A 26,035-nucleotide genomic window follows, 5' to 3' on the forward strand; every position below is an offset into this window, starting at 1 on the left:
AGTGCCTTATTGTGGTGGCGGCCTTCCTCAGGTCTCACAACCTCCAGGTGTTCCCCTACTTGGACGATTGGTTGGTGAAAGCACCTACGTCTCCACTTGTGCTACAAGCCACTCATCACACCATCTCTCTCCTCCATCTCCTGGGGTTCGAGATCAGCTACCCCAAGTCGCATCTGCTTCCCACACAGCGACTTCAGTTCATTGGAGCAGTTCTCGACACCACACTAATGAGGGCGTTTCTCCCCTCCGACCGTCAACGGACCCTGCTCCACCTCTGTCGTCAGGTGCTCCTTCATCACTCCATTCCTGCCCGACAGATGATGGTCCTCCTGGGCCACATGGCCTCGACGGTCCATGTGCTTCCTCTGGCGCGACTCCACCTCAGGACACCTCAATGGACTCTTGCCAACCAATGGTCACAGACCACGGATCTTCTTTCTCATCCCATCTCTGTGACATCGTCTCTTCAGCAATCTCTTCAATGGTGGTTGAACTCCTCAAATCTTTCCAGGGGTCTACTCTTTCATCTACCCCCTCACTCCATGATCGTAACCACGGATGCCTCCCCCTATGCGTGGGGAGCTCACCTGGGAGATCTACGCACCCAGGGACTCTGGACCCCTCAGGAGCGTCAACATCACATCAATTTCCTGGAACTCAGAGCCATGTTCTATGCTCTCAAGGCCTTCCAGCACCTTCTCTGCCCTCAGGTTCTTCACCTGTGCACAGACAATCAAGTCGCCATGTACTACATAAACAAGCAAGGCGGCACCGGATCTCGCCTCCTTTGTCAGGAGGCTCTCCGCATCTGGACCTGGGCCATGGCCCGCAATCTCTTCCTCAAGGCTGTCTATATCCAGGGCGAACAGAACTCCCTGGCCGACAATCTCAGCCGCATCCTTCAACCTCAGCCGCATCCTTCAACCTCACGAGTGGACTCTGGACCCTTCAACACTCCACTCCATCTTTGCTCGCTGGGGCACTCCGCAGGTGGACCTCTTTGCAGCACCTCACAACCATCAGCTGCCCCAGTTCTGTTCCAGACTCTTCTCTCCTCATCGTCTGACCCCAGATGCATTCCTGCTCGACTGGACGGATCGGTTCCTCTATGCCTTTCCTCCACTACCTCTGATGTTGCGGATGTTATCCAAACTCCGCAGGGACAGGGCCACCATGATTCTCATCGCTCCTCGGTGGCCTCGCCAACACTGGTTCTCCCTCCTGCTTCAGCTCAGCTCCAGGGAGCCCAATCCTCTTACTGTGTTTCCTACTCTACTTACGCAGCAACGTCAGTCTCTACTGCATCCCAATCTGTCTTCGCTCCACCTGACAGCTTGGTTTCTCTCGGGCTGACCTCTCCAGAGAATCTGTCTCAGCCTGTCCGTCACATTTTGGATGCCTCCAGGAAACCGGCCACCCTCCAATTTTACCATCAGCAGTGGACCAGGTTCTCCTCTTGGTGTCTACTGCATCATCACGATCCCACCTCATTAGCGGTGGAAACTGTACTGGACTATTTGCTCTCTCTGTCCGATGCTGGCCTCAAGTCTACCTCAATCAGAGTCCACCTCAGTGCCATCACTGCGTTTCATGAGCCTATCCTCGGAAAACCTCTCACGGCTCATCCACTGGTTTCCCGGTTCATGAGAGGCCTCTTCAATGTCAAACCGCCTCTGAAGTCTCCTCCTGTCGTCTGGGACCTGAATGTGGTTTTATCAGCCCTCATGAAACCCCCTTTTGAGCCTCTTGCCACAACTTCGCTCAAACTTCTAACCTGGAAGGTGCTTTTCCTCATTGCCATCACCTCTGTCAGGAGGGTTAGTGAGATGCATGCACTGGTCGCCGATCCACCGTTCACTGTTTTTCACCATGACAAGGTGGTTCTGCGTACCCATCCTAAATTCCTTCCCAAGGTGGTCTCGGCTTTTCACCTCAACCAGTCCATTGTGTTGCCTGTCTTTTTCCCTAAACCCCATTCTCATCCTGGGGAACAGGCGTTGCACACGCTGGATTGTAAGCGTGCCCTTGCATACTACCTTGACCGTACCAGGGCTCACCGCTCATCCCCTCAGCTCTTTCTGACCTTCGATCCTAACCGTCTAGGTCGTCCTGTCTCTAAACGAACGCTTTCCAACTGGCTTGCTGCCTGTATCGCGTTCTGTTATGCTCGGGCCGGTCTCTCACTGGAAGGTGCTGTCATGGTCCACAGGCTCAGAGCTATGGCTGCTTCTGTGGCTTTCCTCCATTCCACGCCCATCGAGGAAATCTGCAAGGCTGCCACTTGGTCCTCAGTTCACACGTTCACTACTCACTACTGTCTGGATGCCTTCTCCAGACGGGATGGACACTTCGGCCAATCTGTGTTACAAAATTTATTTTCCTAATGGCCAACCATCCCTCCTCCCTCTCTGTTAGCTTGGAGGTCACCCATGCGTTAAGAATATGCTGCCTGCTTGTCCTGGGATAAAGCACAGTTACTTACCGTAATAGGTGTTATCCAGGGACAGCAGGCAGATATTCTTACGTCCCACCCTCCTCCCCGGGTTGGCTTATTAGCTGGCTTATCTTAACTGGGGACCACGCTCTCCTCCGTCGGGCAGGAAGGCACTCACGCATGCGCGGTGCGGCCAACTAGAACTTTCTAGTTAAAAAGGTCCGTACCAGGGCTCCGTCGGTGACGTCACCCATGCGTTAAGAATACCTGCCTGCTGTCCCTGGATAACACCTGTTACGGTAAGTAACTGTGCTTTTCTGGCATTCTGCAGTTCAGCAAAATGGTTAAAACATGGTTATTCAAGCAAATGTTTTTTTCCTTAATCTTCTTCTTTTGCCTGAAGTTTGTTGAGTTAGGGTAAGTTATTAATGATTACTGTATCTTTGTAATGTTATTTTTATATTTTTTTGTAATGTTTGTTTTATATTTTTAATGCTTTTCTGTTATTTGTCTGGTATGATATTTTATTATGTATGTTATGTTGTTACCCGTCTAGAATTGGAGGATATGTGGGCTATAAATTTTTAAATAAATAAATTTGCCATAATTACAGTACAGCTTATGAAACAGTTTTTTATCCTAACTTGTTACTAGGGGTCTAATACCAATATAATTGATATACAGTTTATAGGTTACAGTTTGTTAAAGTCATCCTTAAAGTGTAAGATTTTAAATTCTAGCTTGACACACACTAGGGATATAATACCAATATACATAATATACAATTTACATTTCTTTGTAATTCATCAGTCATGGTCAGTGTAGTTAGGTGAAGAGGTATGTTTTAATTGCTTTCCTAAAGTTGAGGAGGCCTTCAAGGGATCTGATCTGCAGGGGGCAGTTGATTCCAGTGTTTCGGTATGAAGTGGGAATAGGCATGTCGTTTGACAGTTTCCAGTTGTAAGGCATGGCCAGGGGGTATTTCAAGGCAAAGTTCTTCCTGTGAATGGAGGGACATGTTCGGCACTTACGGAGGGAGCTTGGTTGTTACGTAGCCCAGTGCCATGCCGTGCAGACCCTTGAAGACACAGTGTTTAGCCATGGGCAGCCATTGAGCCAATGTTAGAGCTTGGGAGACAGTGTCACGAGCATGGAGATTTTTTAGAAGTTTGATCGCTGCATTTTGTACACATTGGAGGCGATGTATGTTCTTCGCCATTAGACTGTTGAATAGCACATTGCAGTAATCCATGTGGGATAGTATTAAGGCATAATTGGATGAAGTCAGATTCTGAAAAGTAGATCGTTATTTTTTGGAGTTGTCACAGGTAGTAGAACGATGAGGATATCACCTGAGAGATATGGCTGGAAAGCTATAGGTTGCCATCAAGGAGTATTCCTAAGCTGTGCACTTGGTCTTTTGCAGTTATGGTAGTCGAGTCCCAGCACAGCGAGGGACAGGAGCGGTTGCAGCATTCTTTGCAGATCCAAAGGAGTTCTGTCTTGGAGGCATTTAGTTGCAATTTGTTGACAGACATCCAGTTTCCGATTTCCGAGAGGCAGCTTAGAAGTTTTGTGATCTAAGCATCACGGGTTTCTCCTAGTGGTAGGTATAATTGTATGTATTCCGCAAAGGAGTGGATCTGTATTTGCTATTTGCGGGCTATGTCTAGGACAGGTCTGATATAGAGATTGAATAATAGGGGGGATTGCAGAGCCCCCTGTGGAACACTGTATTTGATCGATCTCAGTTTCAATAGTGCATCGTTGAGCTGAACTTATTGGAACCTGTTTTTCAGGAAGGAGGCGATCCATCTTAGTGCAGTGTCTTGGATTCTGATTTCAGAGAGCTGTTCAATAAGACGACAGTCAATAGTGTCTTAACGCTGTGCTGAGATCCAGCAGCACCAGAAGTACATCATTACCTTTGTTCATGAGTTTCCAGCAGTTGACGATGATGTCGAGAAGAACAGTTTCAGTACTGTGGAGTTTCTTGATTGGAAGACAATGAAGGGGTGCAATTGGTGTAACACTGTTTTTTCCAGGATCTTGGAGATGAAGGATAGGTTGGATATAGGTCTAAAGTTGCCAAGCAAGTTGGGGGTCAAACGTGGGTATTTTTAAGATTGACTTCCAGTTTGTGAGGACTGCATCTGTTTGTATAAAGGCATTGACGAGAGGAAGGATGGAGTGTACAAAGGTGTCCTTCACCGCCATTAGGAGGTGTGGTGGACAGGGGTTTATGTTGGAGCCGGTAGGGCAAATACTGTCTAGTATCTCGACATGTCATCGTGGGAGACAGTTTCGAAGTGAGTTAGGTTCTCGGTTGTAGTTTTAATTATTTTGTCTGAGTTGCGGTGGGGAGCAAAGGCTGTAGTGTGGCAATGTTGAGGTGAGACCGTATTTTGACTAATTTGTGTGAAAAGTAGTTTGAGTGTGTTTCGCTGTCGAGTTTGTTGCTGAGGCATTGCTTGTCTCCTTGTGATATTGTGTAATTTATAAACACAAAGAGCTATATTTGTTACAAATTTATAAACTAAAATTCCCACACGTTCATTAATCACTTCTTTTATTTTATACTTTTGTTAAAAAAAATTTTACCTACACACCACACATGTATTAATACTTCATATCATATAAATATACATATAAATAACCTACTAAAACCTTAACAACCTAACCAACCAACCCATTAAAAGTTCATTTCAAAACTATTCTGTTGCAGTATTGTCCATATACTGGCCAAAAAAGTTCAGCTGTCAGCTGTCAGTTCCTGTTTAGCTTGTGAAGTGAGAGGTCCTGGTTTGGATTTTTCCCACTGGTGTGTGGTGTATAATGAATAACAAGAACTAAAGTACGTTACTGAAGCCGAGATCAGCCTATAGTCCCTGACGCCGCCGACGGGCGAAACACAGATTTGTGTTGGGCGTTTGTGCTCAGTTTATGGTGAGCAGCGATACAAGGAGTGTGAAGAAAAAATCTATTGGAAGAATCTTGGTTTGCAAGACAAGCAAAACATTTTATTAAATTTTAACTTGATATACAAGTAATGTCTTGCAATACATGTACATACAGTATACACACATCACAACTGAGCCAATGGTTCTTCTCTCTCTGACACTGCGGTAGTGTCGTGACTGTTCTAAACGAGCGAGGTTTTGCAATACAAGTAAGTATAGTATTTTGTACTAAAGTTTTGGGGTTGTGGAACGAATCGTCTGAGTTTCCATTATTTCCTATGGGAAAATTTGCTTTGATATACGAGTGCTTTGGATTACAAGCATGCTTCTGGAACAAATTATGCTCGCAAACCAAGGTTTTACTGTATAGCTCTTTGGCCCGGATTCTGTATAGGATGCCGGTCCTGGGCGTCCTATACAGAATTGGGCCTACACCCGCCCAAAGTTAACCCGATTCTGTAACCGATGTCCATGTTGCAGATGTCGGTTACAGAATCGGGTTTAACATGCCCAATCCCCCTCCCACTCCCCAGACGCCCCCCAATGGCCCCCCCGAAGATCGCCGGCAGGAGGGTGCCCAACTCCTCCTGCCCAACTCCTCCTGCCGGACCCCACAACGCCCCCCCCCAAGAACATAAAAATTGACGCTGCTGGGTCAGACCAGTGGTCCATCATGCCCAGCAGTCCGCTCACACGGCGGCCCTCTGGTTAAAGACCAGCACCCTAACTGAGACTAGCCCTACCAGCGCACGTTCTTGTTCAGCAGGAACTTGTCTAACTTTGTCTTGAATCCCTGGAGGGTGTTTTCCCCTGTAACAACCTCCGGAAGAGCATTCCAGCTTTCTACCCCTTTCTGGGTGAAGAAGAACTTCCTTACGTTTGTACAGAATCTATCTCCTTTCAACTTTAGAGAGTGCCCTCTTGTTCTCCCTACCTTGGAAAGGGTGAACAACCTGTCTTTATCTACTAAGTCTATCCCCTTCATTACCTTGAATGTTTCGATCATGTCCCCTCTCAATCTCCTCTGTTTGAGGGAGAAGAGGCCCAGTTTCTCTAATCTTTCGTTGTATGGCAGCTCCTCCAACCCCTTAACCATCTTAGTTGCTCTTCTCTGGACTCTTTCGAGTAGTACTGTGTCCTTCTTCATATACGGCAACCAGTGCTGGACGCAGTACTCCAGATGAGGGCGCACCATGGCCTGGTACAGCGGCATGATAACCTCTGATCTGTTCTTGATCCCCTTCTTTATCATTCCTAGCATTCTGTTTGCCCTTTTTGCCGCCGCCGCACATTGCGTGGATGGCTTCATCGACTTGTCGATCAGAACTCCCTAGTCCGTTTCCTGGGAGGTCTCTCCAAGTACCGCCCCGGATATCTTGTATTCCTGCATGAGATTTTTGTTACTGACATGCATCACTTTACACTTAGCCATGTTGAACCTCATCTGCCATGTCGATGCCCATTCCTCGAGCCTGATTATGTCAAGTTGCAGATCTTCGCAATCCCCCTGTGTCTTCACTACTCTGAATAACTTTGTATCATCTGCAAATTTAATCACCTCGCTTGTTGTACCTATGTCCAGATCATTTATAAAGATATTAAAAAGCACAGGCCAAGCATCAAGCCCTGCGGCACCCCACTGGTGACACTCTTCCAGTCTGTATATTGTCCATTTACCCCCACTCTTTGTTTCCTATGCTCCAGCCAGTTTTTAATCCACGTGAGTATTTCACCCTATAGCGGGAGCGGCCTTAGGTGCCTAGACCAATCAGGCTCTAGGATCCTGTGGGTTGGGCAGGGGAGGGGCGGGCCCGCCTCATTTGGATGGAGGTGGGCCTGCTGGCCGGACGTGCAAGGAGCCGTCCAGTCCAACTTGAAAATAAGACCAAGGGGGGGTTCCAGGGTGAGTGGGTTCGTTGGAGCTGAGCACCTTCCTGCCAGCGATCATCGGGGGAGGGGGGTGGGTTCTGTCAGCAGGAGGTGTTGGGCACCCTCCCGCCGCGATCGCTTGGGGGGAGGGGAGACTTGCAGCTGTAGCCGCGGCCTCTATACTAATCACGGCAGGGAGATCCTGGCCGTGTCTATTTACCATGTAGGCCAGCATTTTGCTAGCCTACATTATAAGCGTCTCCCGTTCTGCTAGGGAGACGCATAGGGCCGCCTAGGTTCGCTTAAGGCTACTGCCTAGCCTTAGGTGAGCTTAGGCGGGCTTGTGGGCCTCTCTAGGCTCTCTGGAGGTGCCTTCAATATAGGCAGCCTGCCTGGAGAGCATTTTTTTTTTTTAAGTTCCTCCCGATTGGCTGATTAGACAGTTGTAGGACGCCTACAGCTGCCTACAATTGGGAGCACTTTGCAGAATCAGGGCTGCGAAGACCTCCAAAAAGATCTGACAACGCTGGAAGAGTGTGCCAAAAAATGGCAAATGAGCTTCAACATAGGGAAATGCAAGGTCATGCATGTTGGGAAAAAGAACCCGATGTTCACTTACAAGATGGGGGGATCACCGCTAGGGGTGAGCAACCTTGAAAGAGACCTGGGAGTGATGGTAGACACAACATTGAAGGCGTCGGCGCAGTGCGCCACAGCCTCAAGGAAAGCGAACAAAATGTTGGGTATCATTAAGAAAGGTATCACGACCAGGACGAAGGAAGTCATCCTGCCACTGTATCGTGCAATGGTGCGCCCGCACTTGGAGTACTGTGTCCAGTACTGGTCGCTGTACCTCAAGAAGGACATGGCGGTACTTGAGAGAGTCCAGAGAAGAGCAACTAAGCTAATAAAGGGTATGGGGGACCTCTCATATACTGACAGACTGAAAAAGCTGGGGCTTTTCTCGCTGGAAAAGCGACGACTTAGAGAGACATGATAGAAACCTTCAAGATCATGAAGGGCATAGAAAAAGTGGACAGGGACAGATTTTTCAAACTAAAGGGGAACCACAAGTACAAGGGGGCACTCAGTGAAATTGAGATGGGAAAGGTTTAGAACAAATGCCAAGAAGTTCTTTTTCACCCAGAGGGTGGTGGATACATGGAACGCGCTACCGGAGGATGTGATAAGCAGAAGCACGCTACAGGGCTTCAAAGAAGGTCTGGACAGGTACCTGGAGGACAAAGGGATTGAGGGGTACAGATAAGAGTAGAGGTAAGGTTATAGGGATAGGATTAGAGGTAAATGGTAAAATTAGTCAGAGACCACTGTTCAGACAGTGGGCCTGATGGGCCGCCGCGAGAGTGGACCGCTGGGCGAGATGGACCTCTGGTCTGCCTCAGCATAGGCAACTTCTTCTTCTTACTTCTTAGGGCCTTTGTGTTTATAAATTATATTCTAGTATAGTAGAGCTATTGAATTGATATTATAAATCCCGAAATTGTTTAGTGCGTGGTAAACTTGTGATATTGTGAGTATATTTGTTTTGTTAGTTTGAAAAGGTTTTTGTTCTGTTTGGGGATTTTAATAGTTGTTAATTTTAGCCTCTAGGATAGCTTTTTTATATTTTTCATGCAGTTCCTTCCATTTGGACTTGTCACTGCTAAGTTTGGATTTGTACCATTTCCTTAGTTCTCTTTTCTTAGTTCTTAAGTTGTCAGTAAGCCAGGGAGAGGAGTGTTTGTGGGATAGTATTTGATCTCTTTGGCTGGCACTAGCTCTTCGTATATGGTTTTTACTTCAGTGTGCCAGGCCACAGCCGCCTCATCAACAGATTTAGAGTTGTGTTTTGATGTTGGAAAGGCCTATGGAAAGATCTTGCAAGATGATAGCGTTGTTGTCATATATCTTCTTATGCTGGGGCTGCTTCCTGGTTGGTGGTTGATTTGTTGTGTAGGTGTGGTTGATTCCACGGTAGGTGTTGTGTAGGTGTGGTTGAATCCAGGGTACTGGTTTAGTGGTACAGCCAAGGGTTTGTGTGGTGAACTTTCTGTCTTTTTGTATAAAGACAAGGTCTAGAATGTGACCAGCAGAGTGAGTTGGTGAGTGGACTATTTGCTGGAAACCTAGGTCCAATATTGAAGTGATGAAGTCTGCTGAGGATCCGGCCTCGTCTAGATAGCTTGTGAAGTTAGTTTTCTAGTATGATGACTCAGTTGTATATGATGACCAGTTTACAAAGGACAGTTAATAGGTCATCTAAGATGGCCATTGGAGAATGCAATGCTCTGTATATCAAGGCAAAAGTTAGCTCTCTGTTGTGACCCACCGAGAATGTGAGGCATTCTAGCGCGTCTACTATGATAGTGTCTTATTAGTCTTGGGTTGAGGCTGGACTTGAAGATCGCGGCTGCACCTCCGCTTCCAGCGTTGGTGCATGAGTAGGCTATTGCTTGGTATCCTGGTGGGCAAAGCATACACAAAGTAGCTTTGCCGTTATCTTTGAGCCAGGTTTGGGTAATTAGGAAGATGTCCCAGTTATTGTCTGTGAGGATATCATTTACCATGTTTCCCCAAAAATAAGACAGTGTCTTATATTCATTTGGGGCCCAAAAAAGGCACTAGGTCTTATTTTCAGGATATGCGCATGATCATCTCTCCCTCTCTCTCCTTCACTGAATTCTTCCTCTTTCCTTTCTCTCCCCCATATGAACAGCATCTCTCCTCCCTCCCCTCCCCCTTTGCAGCAGAAGTTTGCCCAGCTTCTTATTGGGTGTGGGTGATGGTGTGTGTGTGTGTGATGGAGAGCGGAGTCTGTGCGGTAAAGAATTACTGCGGGGAAGGTGAGAAGTCACCATATCTACCCTGGCCTGTGTCGACTGGGATTTTGGTAAGGAGAGTAATTGGCATGAAATAGGAAGGTAGAGATTGTGGCATTGGTATTATGAAAGTAGTGTAGTCTTGAATGATTTTGTGGCTTGGTTTGGGTTGGGTTACAGAGCTTTGGTAGGATTTGGTTGGATAAAAGCTAGAGTGCGATGTGGATGATTGGAGAGTGGGACTATATATGTAATGTGAGCCTAGGGATGGGTGGATTGAGGGTAGGGTTTACAATGTGGTATGGAGACTATCTTGAGAAGTCTGCTAGAGGTTAACATATTTTTCAAAGATCCATTTTCACCATAGGAAGACAGGCAGAGGTTTGGAGTGGCTGAAAGGTGAGGGTATAGGATGTGACCAGCAGTTTTTCTCAGCTGTGTCTATCTGCCTAATATGTGTGTGAATATGCCCCAGCAGATTCCAGGTGCGCCACATGATGCCGGCGAGGAGGAGAGGTGCTGATGTTGGCTGACTGCTTACAGGATGTGCTTCTTGCGGCGAAAGGCACGTCCTGTAGTCAGTCAACTGGTGCCTGCACCTCTCCTCCTCGCTAGCACCTCTGCTCCTTCTTCTCACCTCTCCTTCTGCAGCACTCCCCCACCAGCGGTAATAGGCTCAGGGCCGTGGCTGGAGGGCATGCGCAGACGTCGATGTCCGCGCATTTCTGGGTGCCCTCCAGCTGTGGCTGTGAGATTAGTGTGCCACACCTTAAAAAGTTTGTGACACACTGAAAGGAAAGGGCTAACCAAATGGAAAACATTTGATAAAACTCTAGTTCTATTCAGAAGTTAATAATAAAGGGGTACATATTTGATGACCATCTGGTGACAGCATAGATAGTTCTGTTAAAAAGACAGTGCTATAAATCTTTGCATTCTATATCTGCGGTGTTGACTGGTTCATCAGTAGCTTTCTTGAGGAACATGTGCAGTTGGAGTTATGTGGAAACTGTCCAAATAACCATATTTTACTCTTTGGATTGTTCATTAATATTTTATTTTTTTTCTGTAACATATGGAAGGTGAGTATTCAAAATGCTTTAGCAGAAATGGTCTCTTCGTAATCTAAATCAGTTAAAGAAGTATTTAGATTTCATACTTATTTTAACTCTGGTTTTTTAAAAAGATTTTGGTTAATGAATCCTATTGTCATATATTGTGAAATCATATGGAGCACCAGCTATTTCACTCCACCCTCCCTCACTGTATATGTAAAATTTAATGTAACCTTTTAAGGATAATCACAGAAACTTTGCTGAGAAATTCTGCCTTAGAACTGTGCATTTCCAAACATGAGAACATAAGAATTGCCGCTGCTGTGTCAGACCCGGGGTCCATTGTGCCCAGCAGTCTGCACCCTAACTGAGACTAGCCCTATCAGCGTATGTTCATGTTCAGTAGGAACTTGTCTAACTTTGGCTTGAATCCCTGGAGGGTGTTTTCCTCTATGACAGACTCCGGCAGAGCGTTCCAGTTTTCTACCACTCTCTGGGTGAAGAAGAACTTCCTTATGTTCGTACGGAATCTATCCCCTTTCAATTTTAGAGGGTGCCCTCTCGTTCTCCCTACCTTGGACAGGATGAACAACCTGTCTCTATGTACTAAGTCTATTCCCTTCAGTACCTTGAATGTTTCGATCATGTCCCCTCTCAGTCTCCTCTTTTCAAGGGAGAAGAGTTCCAGTTTCTCTAATCTTTTGCTGTACGGCAACTCCTCCAGCCCCTTAACCATCTTAATTGCTCTTCTCTGGACCCTTTTGAGTAGTACTGTGTCCTTCTTTATGTACGGCAACCAGTGCTGGACGCAGTACTCCAGGTGAGGGTGCACCATGGCCCAGTACAGCGGCATGATAACCCTATTTTGCATTAATTTTTAAAGCGGCATCCATATTAAGTGTCAGCATCTGTTATTTGTGGTGCTGACAGCTAATGCAGTTTAGTAAATATGCCCTATAATGTAGTAGGTATTAGTGCTGCCCGATTCGCGATTCCAATCAATTCACCGATTCATTCGGGTGAATCGATTCAAATCGATTTGCTTTTGAAGAAAATCGGACTTACCGATTCGTCGGCCCCCTTGCAAAACCGGAAGTTACATCGAAGCAAGGACTCCAGTGGCAGAGAGAAATCCTGAACGGGTCTCTGTGTGCAGATCGGTGGCAGCAAGGCTCTCTCCTTCCCGGGCGTTAGTATATCTCCTCTCCTCCCTGGCCAGGCAAAAGCGGCGGTAGCGAATGCAATTCACTACTCTGCTGCTTTTGCCTGTTTTAACCTGACACTGGTAACCCAAATTTTTCCTTATGGACCCAATGAGGATTCTTTCTCCTGGAACATATTAGACTCTAATGGAATGTGGCCTTAGGATTCTTTTCAGGAGTTGCATCTCACTGGTTTGGGAGGCTTGTTTATGTATAAACAGATCCAACATTATGTGGCTCTTTCAGCTGGCCTGAAAGCTCAAATGGAGGCTAAATTGCACAATTTCTTTGATAAATTTTTGGATAGTGTTTTTTCGTTGTCTGCAATGCATGGAACACTGTGTTTATTATATCCTGGTAAGGAGTATGGAGATTTGGGGCTTTGATGGGATCGGGACCTGGGTATACCTGTGGAGGCATTGGATCTTTCTTGTTTAATTAAGCGTATACCAGGGATCTCCTTGAGTGCAGAACTTAGAGAATGTCAATACTGGGTAGTGCATCAGGCTTATTTCACACAAGAACAGGTTTATAAGGCCGGGGGATTAGATTTCTTCAGTTTGTCCTAAATGTCACCAGGACACCAATTCGTTTTATCATGCTTTTTGGTCTTATCAAAAAATAAAAGTATTTTGGGGAGCTATTTTACGATATTTAGAATGCTTGTTTGCCCACTCTTTGTCCCTGGTGGGTTTTCTCATGGATAAATATGAATCTTTTTGTATACCTGCCAGGGGACATGAGTTGTTGATTAGGAAAACTGCAGTCTTGGGTAAAAAAAATAATCCTTAGGGCTCCTTTTACGAAGGCGTGTTTGGGCCTTAACGCACGGAATAGTGCACGCTAGCCGCTACTGCCTCCGCTTGAGCAGGCGGTAGTTTTTCGGCTAGCGCGCTATAGCACCAACGCTAGCGCACCTTTGTAAAAGGAGCCCTTAGTGTCTAAATGCAGTCAACCACTCCTTTTTGGGACTGGCAGAATCGCCTTCATGATTTGCTGGATTTAGAACAAAGACATGCGGATCTGCAAAAGTTAGAGGAATGGTCTAATGCCTGGCAACTAAAATTCAATGCAAAGGAATGCAGAGTAATGCATTTGGAGATTAATAATCAGAAGGAACCGTATATGCTGGGAGGTGAGAAGCTGATATGCACGGATGGGGAGAGGGACCTTGGGGTGATAATGTCCGAAGATCTAAAGGTGAAAAAACAGTGTGACAAGGCAGTGGCTGCTGCCAGAAGGATGCTGGGCTGTATAAAGAGAGGCATAGCCAGAAGAAGAAAGAAGGTGTTGATGCCCCTGTACTGGTCATTGGTAAGGCCTCACTTGGAGTATTGTGTTCAGTTTTGGAGACCGTATCTGGCGAAGGACGTAAGAAGACTTGAGGCGGTCCAGAGGAAGGCGACAAAAATGATAGGAGGCTTGCGCCAGAAGACTTATGAGGAGAGACTGGAAGCCCTGAATATGTATACCCTAGAGGAAAGGAGGGACAGGGGAGATATGATTCAGATGTTCAAATACTTGAAGGGGTATTAACATAGAACAAAATCTTTTCCAGAGAAAGGAAAATGGTAAAAACCAGAGGACATAATTTGAGGTTGAGGTGTGGTAGATTCAAAGGCAATGTTAGGAAATTCTACTTTAAGGAGAGAGTGGTGGATGCCTGGAATGCGTTCCTGAGAGAGGTGGTGGAGAGGAAAACGGTGACTGAGTTCAAAGAAGCCTGGGATGAACACAGAGGCTCTAGAATCAGAAAATAATATTAAAAATTGAACTAAGGCCAATTCTGGGCAGACTTGCACGTTCTGTGTCTGTATATGGCCATTTGGTGGAGGATGGGCTGGGGAAGGCTTCAGTGGCTGGGAGGGTGTAGATGGGCTGGAGTAGGTTTTAACGGAGATTTTGGCAGTTGGAACCCAAGCACAGTACCGGGTAGAGCTTTGGATTCTTGCCCAGAAATAGCTAAGTAGAAAAAAAATTAAATTGAATCAGGTTGGGCAGACTGGATGGACCATTCGAGTCTTTATCTGCCGTCATCTACAATGTTACTATGTAATTACAAACGGAAACAACTATTTCTGCAAGGACATTATAACATTTTCATCTTTGTTCTTTTCCTTTCCTGACAATTTTTAATATTTTATTAAAAAAGGATTGTTTTCTTAGTTGCCGCCACATATTGAGCTGAGGATTTCTGTATATCTTCATGATGACACATAGATCCTTTTCCTGGGCAGTGATTCCTTATATGGAACCCTACATCACATAGCTATAGTTTGGGTTCCTCTTTCCCACATGCTTCTTGTGAGCGGGAAGGCACAGGCACACACGCAGTACGGGCACTGCCATTAAAAATTTGAAGTGACAGTGCACTTAGTAATGTCTGTACCACATTCCGTGAGAATATATGCCTGCTGTTCTCGGAGAACATCTGCTACAGTTAAGCACCTTTGCTTTACTTTCACTCATGTAAATTCACACCACACCATGTTTGTCATATTATGTTTTTTACTATGCTTTGTTATGTATATAAACTTGTAACCCGTTCTAGCTCTTCTGGGAAGACGGGATATAAAACTAAATAAATAAATAACCCTCCCTTTTATATAACTGTAGCGTGGTTTTTAGTGCCAGCCGTGGCAGTAACAGTTCCAACGCTCATAGAATTCCTATGAGCATTGGAACTGTTACTGCCACGGCTGGCACTAAAAACCACACTACAGTTATGTAAAAGGGGGGATAAATAAATAAATTTTCTTTTTTTTCTATACAGATAATATTAGGACAGCAGCAAGAACTAAATAACCTACTACAAAGAAAGATTGTTGTGGGTGAGGAAAATACTCTTCTGAAAAATGAACTGAGTGACTTGCAGCAGAAATTTAAAGATAAAAGTCAAGAACTTAAGGTACATTTTCTTGTACATACTTTTATAGGACTGTATCTTTTAAAATGCTTTAAGCTGTGTCAGCCTTTGTGACATAGAAAGTGACAAGCTTAGAGGAAAAATTGCCTTAGGCCTTGCTAAACCTAGCAGTTTTCTCACATACAAAACTAAGCAAAAGATGCCTTAAAGATAAGAAGCCAAGCTTTTGTAACTTTGAGATAAATAGTTAATGATGGAGATGCAGCAATGAAAGTAGGAGTGTGAAGATGTGACTTATTTTAATTAGATTCTGATGGGACTGGCATTATTAATTGATAAAGCTGAGGTCTGAGACGATATGTCTGTGTGGGTCTCAAAAATAGCTGGGGACAGCATCAAAGGCAGTGTGATCAATTAACAAGCTGCTTGCAAATGTGTGATCATCAAAGCTGTCATCCATCTTAAAATTATGACCTCTCCACCTGCATGAAGAGAGGCCAGTGAAAACGCACAGATGACCTTGGCCATCAAGGAGATAATTCTATAAAGAATATGCTAGCAGGCTAACATTTATTCAGCAAATATGTGCATAAGTGACCAGAACACTGGCATAGGAAATGCCAGAAATCTCTCTATATGTAATTCTTTAAATATGCACATATATTTGATAGCATGTATTCTATAGGTGAGCATTCTCATGGGTAAAATGTATTCATAACTTATAGAATTCTATAAATTAAAAACATATCTTCCAAATATATGTGCAAGCATTTACACCAGCTCTATGGCTGGCATAAGTCCTCTTGCCTAAGCATTTGTGCATGTATATACTGTACTTGGTTATGCTAATTTTCTATAAATGAAAGTAGGTGCCTACTTTCCTATATAGAATAGGTTTCACATAGACATCCTTTTTAAAATTACCCTCCAAATATAGAAGAAGCTGTTGTGAGGGTAAACCTGCAGTTTTTGTTAATTTTTTTAAATTTTGTTGATCCTTGTGGTACCCCTTCCAAAGGAGACTAAGGAGTGTGCACAGATAAAGGAAGAGCAAACAAGAATGATTATAAAACAACTGGAGGTTGGAAAAGAGGAATTAAATACACATTGTGCTGATCTGCTGAAGGATGTAGAGAAACTGAGGAAGGAGGAGACACATTGGAAGGAAGAAAAATCTTGCACTGATGCCAGAATTGAGGTAGGAAATAAAATAGGTTCATGGACAAGCTACTAAAACTTATGCAGTTATATGTATCATAGATGCCGGAACAGGGGTGGGAGCGGGGATATAGGGGCCATGGCCTCCTCAAATTTGGTGATTGGAAGTCAGAATAGTCAGTTATGGCTCTCCCAACTCCCCCACTTACCCCCTCTCTGGCCGTTGTAATTTTAAATCTTCGGGTAGCGGGAACAAGGCAAAAAAATGAATGTATTGACTGAAATATGTTAGCTTTGGGAAATGTATATAGCAAATGTCTTTATATTCTGTTCAGCAGAAAAGGAAATGCATTTCTGGTTTTATTTTTCTAGTGCTGAAGTACTTGCTGATCCTTGCTGTAGCTGATGGGGATCCCCAAGCACCACCAGCTGAAGACCTCCTCCAGAGGTGGCCAGATCTCCCTTCTATCAAGCATAACAGTCGCTGGCAGCATCATTGAGCCACTGAGGTACCAGCATCTGTGGCTTAGTGATGCTGCTGCTGCTGCCTGCCAAGGTTGGTAAAAAGGATTTTTGGCCACCTTCAGAGGAAGTCTTCAGCAAATGTAGCTTGAGGGTCCTCATCAGCTGGAGTTTTTATATTTTATATTTACACTAGTATTTTAGCCCGTTACATTAACGGGTGCTAGAATATATGTCTGTCTGTCTTTCTTTATTTCTGTCTCTCTGTCTCTCCCGCTGTCTTTGTTTCTGTCTGTCTCTCTCCCTGGCCCCCTTTGTCTGTCTGTCTTTCTGTGTCTCTCCCTGTCCCTGTGTCTTTCTTCTTTTCTTTGTGTCTCCCTTCCTCCCGCTGTTTGTCTTTCTTTCTCCCCCCCCCCACTTCCCTGTGCAGCAGCCACAGCAGCATTCCCTCCCCCTCCATGTCCCTGTGCAGCAGCATTTCCCCCCACCCTACTTCCCTGTACAACAGCATTTCGATCCCCCCCCCCACTTCCCTTTCCACCCCACAGCGACACCTGCAGGGCACGCAGAGCTAACACAACCTGGAGGTGCCCGTTTACTGGACAGCCCTAGCTCAAGCAGGACTCATCTTACCATGGAAGTATGCCAACAATCTAAATTTTTACAGATGCTCAAAAAGAACTGTGGTCATTGCTGAATGCATCCTGCTATATGATCGTTGCTCATAAAAATTCCAAGATATTAATGAATTTACAAAGTGATTTCACTTTTTATCTAGGCAAAAAGAAAACAAAATGATTTTGCTCTCTCATAGGTCTAGTTCCCTCCCCCCCACACCACTTCCCTCCCCTCCACACCACTTCCCTGTGCAGCAGCAGCGTTTCCCCTACCCCCCTTCCCTTCCCAAGGTCCCGACAAACCTGCCTCCAGCAGCGTGTGCAGCACTCTACACACGCTGCTTCGGGGCCTTCTACTGCCCTGATTTACTCTGGCACGTCCCTGATGACATCATCAGAGACGCGGCAGAGCAAATCAGGGCAGTAGAAGGCCCCGAAGCAGCGTGTGTAGAGTGCTGCACACGCTGCTGGAATCACAGGTTTGGAGTCGTGACCGCAGCATCCCTTCGCGGCTGGAGTGTTTTAGCGCTTCCCTTCCCGCCCCGCGAGGTGTCGCCGCGGCTCCTCTTGATCCCCGCCAGCGTCGGAAGCCTTCTCCGATGCTGGTGTGGCTCGTAAGAGGAGCTGACACGGAGAGCAGGGAATCCAGCGCTGGCGGCCTGTCCTGCCGGCGAATGTAGGTAAGTGCTGGGAAGAAGGCTGGGGACTCGCGCATGCGCACTCCTGTGACCACAGACCTACAGATCATGGAAGCACGCAGATAGGAGTGTGCATGCACGGCTAGAGTTTTATTATATAGGATTAGATAGAGCAGTGTTTCTCAACTTTTTCAAACCAAATACCAACTGAGTACCCCCGGCCAAACCTGCCCAAACTCTGCCCCTGACTCCACCTCCATAATAATAATACTAATTGTAATACAATTTTTTCCATCCATTTTTCATATATACACAATATAATATTATTAATACGTAATGGTAAATACAAGATTAAAAAAACACAAAGCACACTGTACGCAGAGGAAAATGTTAATTATATTCAGGTTTTTTTCAAAGATGTCAAGTCAGATGATTTTAAAATATGCAATGTCACCTCAGTAACAACTATAGAAAAATAGACAAATACAGTGCAAAATATAGACAGAAGATATAAATTCTCAAAACCGACACATTTTGATCACTAAACTGAAAATAAAATCATTTTTCCTACCTTTATTGTCCGGTGATTTCATGAGTCTCTGGTTGCACTTCCTTCTGACTGTACATCCAATATTCCTTCCTTCTTTCCTTCTGGCCTCGGGCGCTCCTGTTCCCCCCTTCTTCCTCCCAGAGACTATTTTTTCCATGGATGCAGATGTCGCCGGTAAGTGCTGAAAAGCCGCCTTCTCTCCTCTTTCAGCGGTTGTCTCCCACTCGCTTACGTTTTTAAAAAAATTAAGTTTAAACATTATTATTGCACATAATAACAAGAAAAGGATTTTTACAGACAAATCAAAAAGTAAAATACATAATTATTCACTATAACCTCTAGTCCACATCATGAAAGAGTAACCTGATCAACAAGGAAATACAAACATAATCATGATGGTGCTTAGTTGTTGTTTTTTTCCGAACTCCTATCTTATTCAAGTCAAATGGAAATTATTTATTAGTTTCATGCAATTGCAAAAATTGTTCAAGCTGTACTGAATCCCAAAATATATATTCTCAATCTTTAAATTTCAAAATACATTTACATGGAAACTTAAGATAGAATGTGGCTTCCAGGGCCAATACTCTAGATTTCAAATCCAAGAATGCCTTCCTTTTCAATTGAGTTGCCCTGGTCACATCTGGAAAAATTAAAACTCTATCTCCACAGAATTTTACATGTTTATTTTGAAAATAAGCTTTCATTATTAAGGTGAAAGCCCCTGATGACATAGGGGCGTCTGTCTCCATGGGTTCCCGCAGGGAAACAGCACCCGAAATCGCCTCCTCTGTAGATGTTAAGCAGAGCACTAAACTTTCAAGCAGGTAGGAAACAGCCCCTCTCTGTAGCACCTCTCTCAAGTAACTCTCCACTGTTGGTTAGTGGCGGCTTGCTTTTCACCCGCAGGTGAAAGTGCCCAATGACGTAGGGGCGACTGTCTCCATGGGTGCTCGCAGGGAAACGGCACCTGAAATCGCCTCCTCTGTAGATGTTAAACAGAGCACTGAACTTTCCAGCAGGTAGGAAACAGTCCCTCTCTGTAGCACCTCTCTCAAGTAACTCTCCCCACTCGCTTACGTTTTGTGTAGGAAAGAGGTAGCTGAGATGCTTACGGCAGCAGTTGGATCGATGGGGAGAGGAAGGGAAGAGGGAATTGACATCGGGGGGAAGGCTTGTGGGCCGGCAGCATGCAATTGCTGCACGTGCCTGACCCTTCCCTTCCCGTAGTTCCAGCACCAGTGGGGCTGTAATTAAATGTAGCAGCGGCAGGCGGGCGGCGTTCAGCCCACATACCCCCAATGAGGGGCCCGCATAGCCCCTGGGTATGCATACCATGCGTTGAAAAACCCTGAGATAGCGCAGTGATTCTTAACCTTTTTTGAGTCATGGACCCCTTTAAGAATCTGATGAAAGATTTGGATCCCTTTCCCTAGAAATATTCACATAAACACAACTTTGCAAGCAATGAATATAATGTAGTTTATTGAGATTTTATTGTCTCATACATATGACGTACACAAAGTATTATTAAACTTTAAAGTAAACAATCTAAAAATAACACTCCTTTTTTAAGCAAAAAGTAATGGTCACTCATAATTATGAAATACAATCTACTACTGCTACGTTTTCATCTACCATTACTACTACTACTACTACATCTACTCTTTCGTTATCAATGAGAAAAATCAACAGTACCAGGCTGTGTAGTGAATATAAATGTTAATTTTTATCTGACCCTCACGGACCCCCTTAAACCCATCCATGGACCCCCTAAGGGTCCACGGACCCCAGGCTAAGAACTCCTGGAATAGAGGGAGATATACTAAGATGGATAGGCAAATGGCTGGAGAACAGAAAGCAGAGAGTGGGCATAAATGGGAAAGTGACTAGCGGTGACTGGGAGAAAGTGACTAGCGGTGTGCCCCAGGGCTCGGTACTTGGGCCCATCTTATTTAATATTTTCATCAATGACCTAGAAGAAGGAACATCCAGTGAGATCATCAGGTTTGCAGATGACACAAAGCTTTGCCGGGCAATCAGATCGCAGAAGAATAGCGAGGAACTCCAGAGTGACTTGTGTCAGTTAGAGAAATGGGCGGAGAAATGGCAGATGAAGTTTAATGTGGAAAAGTGCAAAGTAATGCATTTAGGCAGAAAGAACAAGGAACACTAGTATAGAATGTCAGGTGCAACTCTGGGTAAGAGCGAACAAGAAAAGGACCTGGGTGTACTGATAGATAGGACCCTGAAACCGTCGGCACAATGCGTGGCAGCAGCAAAGAAAGCAAATAGAATGTATGATAAAGAAAAGAATCACAAGTAGATCGGAGAAAGTTATAATGCCGCTTTATAGAGCAATGGTCAGACCACACTTGGAATACTGTGTCCAACACTGGTCTCCCACTTAAGAAGGATATAAAACTGCTGGAGAGGGTGCAGAGACGAGCAATGAAGCTAATAACAGGTTTGGAGAACTTAGAGGAGACATGATAGAAACTTTCAAGATCCTGAAAGGCATAGATAAGGTAGACAGGGACAGATTCTTCAGACTGTGGGGAACAACAAGTACAAGGGGGCACTCGGAGAAACTGAAAGGGGACAGGTTTAGAACCAATGCCAGGAAGTTCTTCTTCACCCAGAGAGTGGTGGACACGTGTAACGCACTCCCGGAGGTTGTGATAGGGCAGAAGACACTACAGGGATTCAAAGAAGGTTTGGATAAATTCCTGAAGGATAAGGGGATTGAGGGGTACGGACAGGTTATAGGATGAGGCAGGGACCACTTGACAGGTCATGGACCTGATGGGCCGCCGCGGGTGCAGACTGCTGGGCGCGATGGACCTCTGGTCTGACCCAGTGGAGGCAACTTCTTATGTTCTTATGAATACGAAGAACGACTTAAGAGGCTGGGATTGTTCTCCCTTGAGAAAAGGAGACTGCGAGGGGATATGATCGAGACTTTCAAAATACTGAAAGGAATCGACAAAATAGAGCAGGAAAAAAAATGATTTACAATATCCAATGTGACACAGACAAGAGGACATGGACTGAAGCTAAGGGGGGACAAGTCCAGGACAAATATCAGGAAGTTCTGCTTCACGCAACGAGTGGTGGACACCTGGAATGCTCTCCCAGAGGAGGTTATTGCCACCGTTCTAGGATTTAAAAGCAAACTAGATGCACATCTCCTTATGAGAGGCATAGAGGGATATGGGTGACTAAAATTATGCCAGGTGTACACGTGTACGTGTGCGGTGTACGTGTGCGGATCGCTGGACTTGATGGACCGAAGGTCTGATCCAGAGATGGCAGTTCTTATGTTCTTTTGCAGAACCTTATCCTTAAACATTGTTACGACCAAGGCACTTGTATTGGTTGGCCCACGACTTTGTCCAAGTTTTTAATTTTGGCCCAATGTGTATTTGAGTTTGACACCCCTGATCTACAGGAAGGAAGAGGCACTGTGGGTCAGTCTGGAAAAAGAGAATTGAAAATGTATTTACACTGGTGTGATATGTAGGCCTCCTTGACAGAAGAAATGGACAGAGATTTAATAGAAGATTTTCAAAATAAAGCTGCAAAAGAAGTACTACTAATAGGTGATTTTAATATGCCTGGATTTTTTTTTTTTTTTTACAAGCTGAACTGTTCCATCAGTTGGTAGTGGAACTTTCTGAACTTGAAAAAGCAAAAAACAAAGTTAGTTTGCTTTGGTAATCTGGATGGGTTAATTGCAAATATGTCACGGGCCGTATCGAGGTGGAAGAAGATCTCTTTTTTTTTTTTTAAAGCACCCTCGGCAACACGAGGGCATTCGTTGAAAATCAGGGGAGGGAAATTTCATGGTGACACCAGAAAATATTTCTTCATCGAAAGGGTGATTGATCGCTGGAATAATCTTCCACTACAGGTAATTGAGGCCAGCAGCATGCCAGATTTTAAGAAAAGATGGGATTGGCATGTGGGATCTCTTCATGGAGGAAGTTTGGGGGTGGGTCATTAGTGTGGGCAGACTAAATGGGCCGTGGCCCTTTTCTGCCGTCATTTTTTCTATGTTTACTATGTTTCCATGTCGAGGGAAGAGTTCTCTTCAAATTTGGATGCCTTGTCTACAAAGACATAAATGGCCTATTGCCTAACTACTTAATGCTCAATTCTTGTTCTCGTCGCCAAGCCACTCCATATGTTCCCGATCATTTTTTACCTACCCTTCAGTCAAAGGCTGTACTCAGAAAAGATTCATTAACCGACTCTTATCATACCAAGCCGCTTTCAGGGATCCTGAACTGGGCCAAATGGTTAGAATATCAACATCGTATATGCATTTTAGAAAGCTATTAAAAATCCATCTGTTCTCAAAATTCTTATAATCCCTTCAAAGCAGCATACTGATGTGAAACTATTGTTAACTCGTTGATGCCAATATTCTGTCTTTTGTAGTTCACTGACAATGGTCAGCTCATCTCTTTTGTAAACCGCATAGAACCGAAAGGCTTTTGCAGTATATAGTATATAAATAAAAATTTATGCTATGTTATATTTAAATTATTACATGGTATGGGACTGGAGGGCTTATTTCTCTTTTGCAGTATATAGAGTTGCCTCTCGTTTTCAACAATCTTGAAGCTTAGTTCTTCAACGGTTTAAAATATTCATTTGAAGTCTTTATTCAGTAAATCTTTTCAATATATTTGTACTAAGCTTTGGAATGATCTTCCTACAGAATTAAAGAAAATTTCTTCCTATGTTATTTTTCAGAAAATTTAAAAAAAACACATTTTTAATTTAATATAATATAATATAAAAATGAAGAGGAAATTTAGCTGTAATTTTTAAGTGTTATCTGCCTAGAATGTATTTTTGAGATTAGAGCAGGAAATAAATTTTATATAGTATACTCCACTTAGGCCTGGATTCGTTAAACAGCACCATTTTTTTAGGTGCCGGTAGGTGCCCAAACTCAGTAAAATACACTGTTGAAACAACGTTTTTAACTGAGTTTAAAGGTACCTATTGGTGCCGGAATTGCACCTCCTTAGGTGCTTTAGGCCACCTAATGCTACTATGGGCATGGCTAATGCTGAAAGCGGCGCTAGGTGGCCTAAAGTTTTTCCTTGCTAGCCCCAATGATAAAATTAATGTAAATGCACTTCATTTAAATGGTCAAAACTATTCTATAGCTTCTACGATAAAAATATTAGGCGTTATGCTAGATCGTTCATTATCATTTAATGATCACACCGATTTATTGATTAAGAAATGTTTCTCAATTCTATGGAAACTTCGTTCCATCAAATAATATTTTGATTCAACATCTTTTAAGTTACTGGTCCAGTCATCAATTCTGTCTACTCTGGACTATTGTAATAATATTATTTATCTGGGTTCTTATAGAAAAACTCTTAGTAGGCTTAAGATAGTACAGAATGCAGAAATCCGCCTGATTTTTGGCTTTAAAAAATATGATCACGTAAGTCCTTACTATTTAAAACTCCATTGGTTGCCAATTAAGGCCAGAATTATGTTAAAATTTGGTTGTATCTCTTTTAAAGCTCTATTTAGATTGGCCCCAACCTACTTCTCTTCCCACTTTGAATTTCATAATTCAAACAAGACTACAGGAAGAATCTGCTGGTTTTTGTCTCCATCAGTAAAAGTATGTCATAATAAGAGATTCTTGGGAAAAACTTTGGCATTTTAGGCTAGTGTAATGAATTCTTGTTGGAATGTTCTTATTCCCCAAGCCTAGGGTTATTATCTATTCTGGAAAACTCTTAAAACTTATTTGTTTGAAAAATGTTTGACTTAGCAATTGTATTTTTTCAGAAATATTCAATACTTATGATTGCTATCTATTGCTTGTTTTTTTACTTTGAACCATCTTTGAGAACTATCTGATCTAATTACAATTTGTGTTTTTTTTAAAAAGTATTTGATATTTGCATTGTAATTCACTGTTTGTCCAGCTTTTCTTATTGTAAACCACCTTGAACTAACAGTTTGGTATATAAGAATAAATTATTATTATTATTATAATTCTATACCTGTCACCGTTGTGTGATTGACTGGCAAATGGTGGCTGCTTTTAAGGGTGCCGCTGACAGTTGCATTGATTACAGAATCCAAGCCTATGTGCTTACAAACCTTGAAAGTGTTTCTGATGTTATAGTGGGTGATCATCTGGCATCCAGTGATCACCACATGGTGTAGTTCAGTGGTCTCAAACTCAAACCCTTTGCGGGGCCACATTTTGGATTTGTAGGTACTTGGAGGGCCACAGAAAAAAAATAGTTAATGTCTTATTAAAGAAATGACAATTTTGCATGAGGTTAAACTCTTTAAAGTTTATAAAACTTTCCTTTAACAATTAAAAGGAAAGATATATAAACTATAAAGAGTTTTACCTTATGCAAAATTGTCATTTCTTTAATAAGACATTAACTCTTTTTTTCTGCAGCCCTCCAAGTACTCTATTTTTTTCTGCAGCACTCACATTTAAAGTTTAATATCTTTTCTTTCTCAAAACTGGCACATTTCAATCGCTAAATTGAAAATAAAATCATTTTCCTACCTTTGTTTGGTAATTTCATCAGTCTCTGGTTGCACTTTATTCTTCTGACCGTGCATCCAATATTTCTTCCCTTCTTTCAGCCTCCTGTATGCTTCCTCTCCTCCAGACCTCATTCCCTCCCCCAACTTTTTCTTTCTTTCTCTATGTCTGTCTTTCTCTGAATCTGTGTCCCATTTTTTGCTTTGTTTCTGGCTCCCTGTCCCCCCCTTCTTTATTTCTTCCTTCCTGCCCTCCTCCATGCCACTGCCGCAGGGGAATAGGCTGCTGCTGCTGCCGCCGCCATCAGGAACAGGCCGAGATCTCCATGCTTCTCTTCTCCATGGGGCCGACCGCCCAACGTCAATTCTAACGTCGGAAAGGACGTTCCGGGCAGCCAGGCAGCAATTGGCTAGCCAGAACGTCCTCTCGACATCAGAATTGACGTTGGGCGGTGAGAGAAGCAGGGAGGTCAAAGAGCACGGTGCCGGCCTGTTCCCCGATGGCAGTGGTGAGAAGGGAAGGGAAGCAGGTTGGACACCACTGCTCTAGATGAGCCGCACTCTAGGGAGAACAGTGGAGGGTGGCCAGCTGTGCGGACCGCCCCCCCCTTGGTACGCCACTGGAGCAGCAGTGTGTCTGTCCGGCTCATTCTGTTCAAAGCCGCGGGTGGCGGCTCCTTGCGAGATCCGCGCCTGCGTCTGAAGCCTTTCTGATGTTGTGATGTCAGAGAGGCTTCCGATGCAGGAGTGGATAGTGCAAGGAGCCGCCAACCTGTGGCTTTGAACGGAACAAGCCGGCCAGACAACGCTGCTGCTCCAAAAGGAAGAGAATGATCCAATCCAGACCGCGGGC

At 44.2% G+C, this 26,035-nt stretch overlaps 1 protein-coding gene across 5 annotated transcripts in view; it reads left to right on the top strand.

Moving 5' to 3' along the window:
• Positions 1–26,035, top strand: part of CNTLN (centlein) — a 557,312-nt gene that overhangs the window by 82,472 nt on the left and 448,805 nt on the right. For 4 of the 5 annotated variants that reach the window (XM_033920529.1, XM_033920556.1, XM_033920518.1 and 1 more), the window contains 2 exons: positions 15,113–15,247; positions 16,224–16,403. In XM_033920529.1, coding sequence (XP_033776420.1) covers positions 15,113–15,247; positions 16,224–16,403 — 315 coding nt within the window. The remainder of the gene's footprint in view (positions 1–15,112; positions 15,248–16,223; positions 16,404–26,035) is intronic. The other variant, XM_033920539.1, reaches the window with a different exon arrangement.

This window comes from Geotrypetes seraphini, chromosome 1 (genome assembly GCF_902459505.1).
Source record: "Geotrypetes seraphini chromosome 1, aGeoSer1.1, whole genome shotgun sequence".
Lineage (NCBI taxonomy): Eukaryota > Metazoa > Chordata > Amphibia > Gymnophiona > Dermophiidae > Geotrypetes > Geotrypetes seraphini.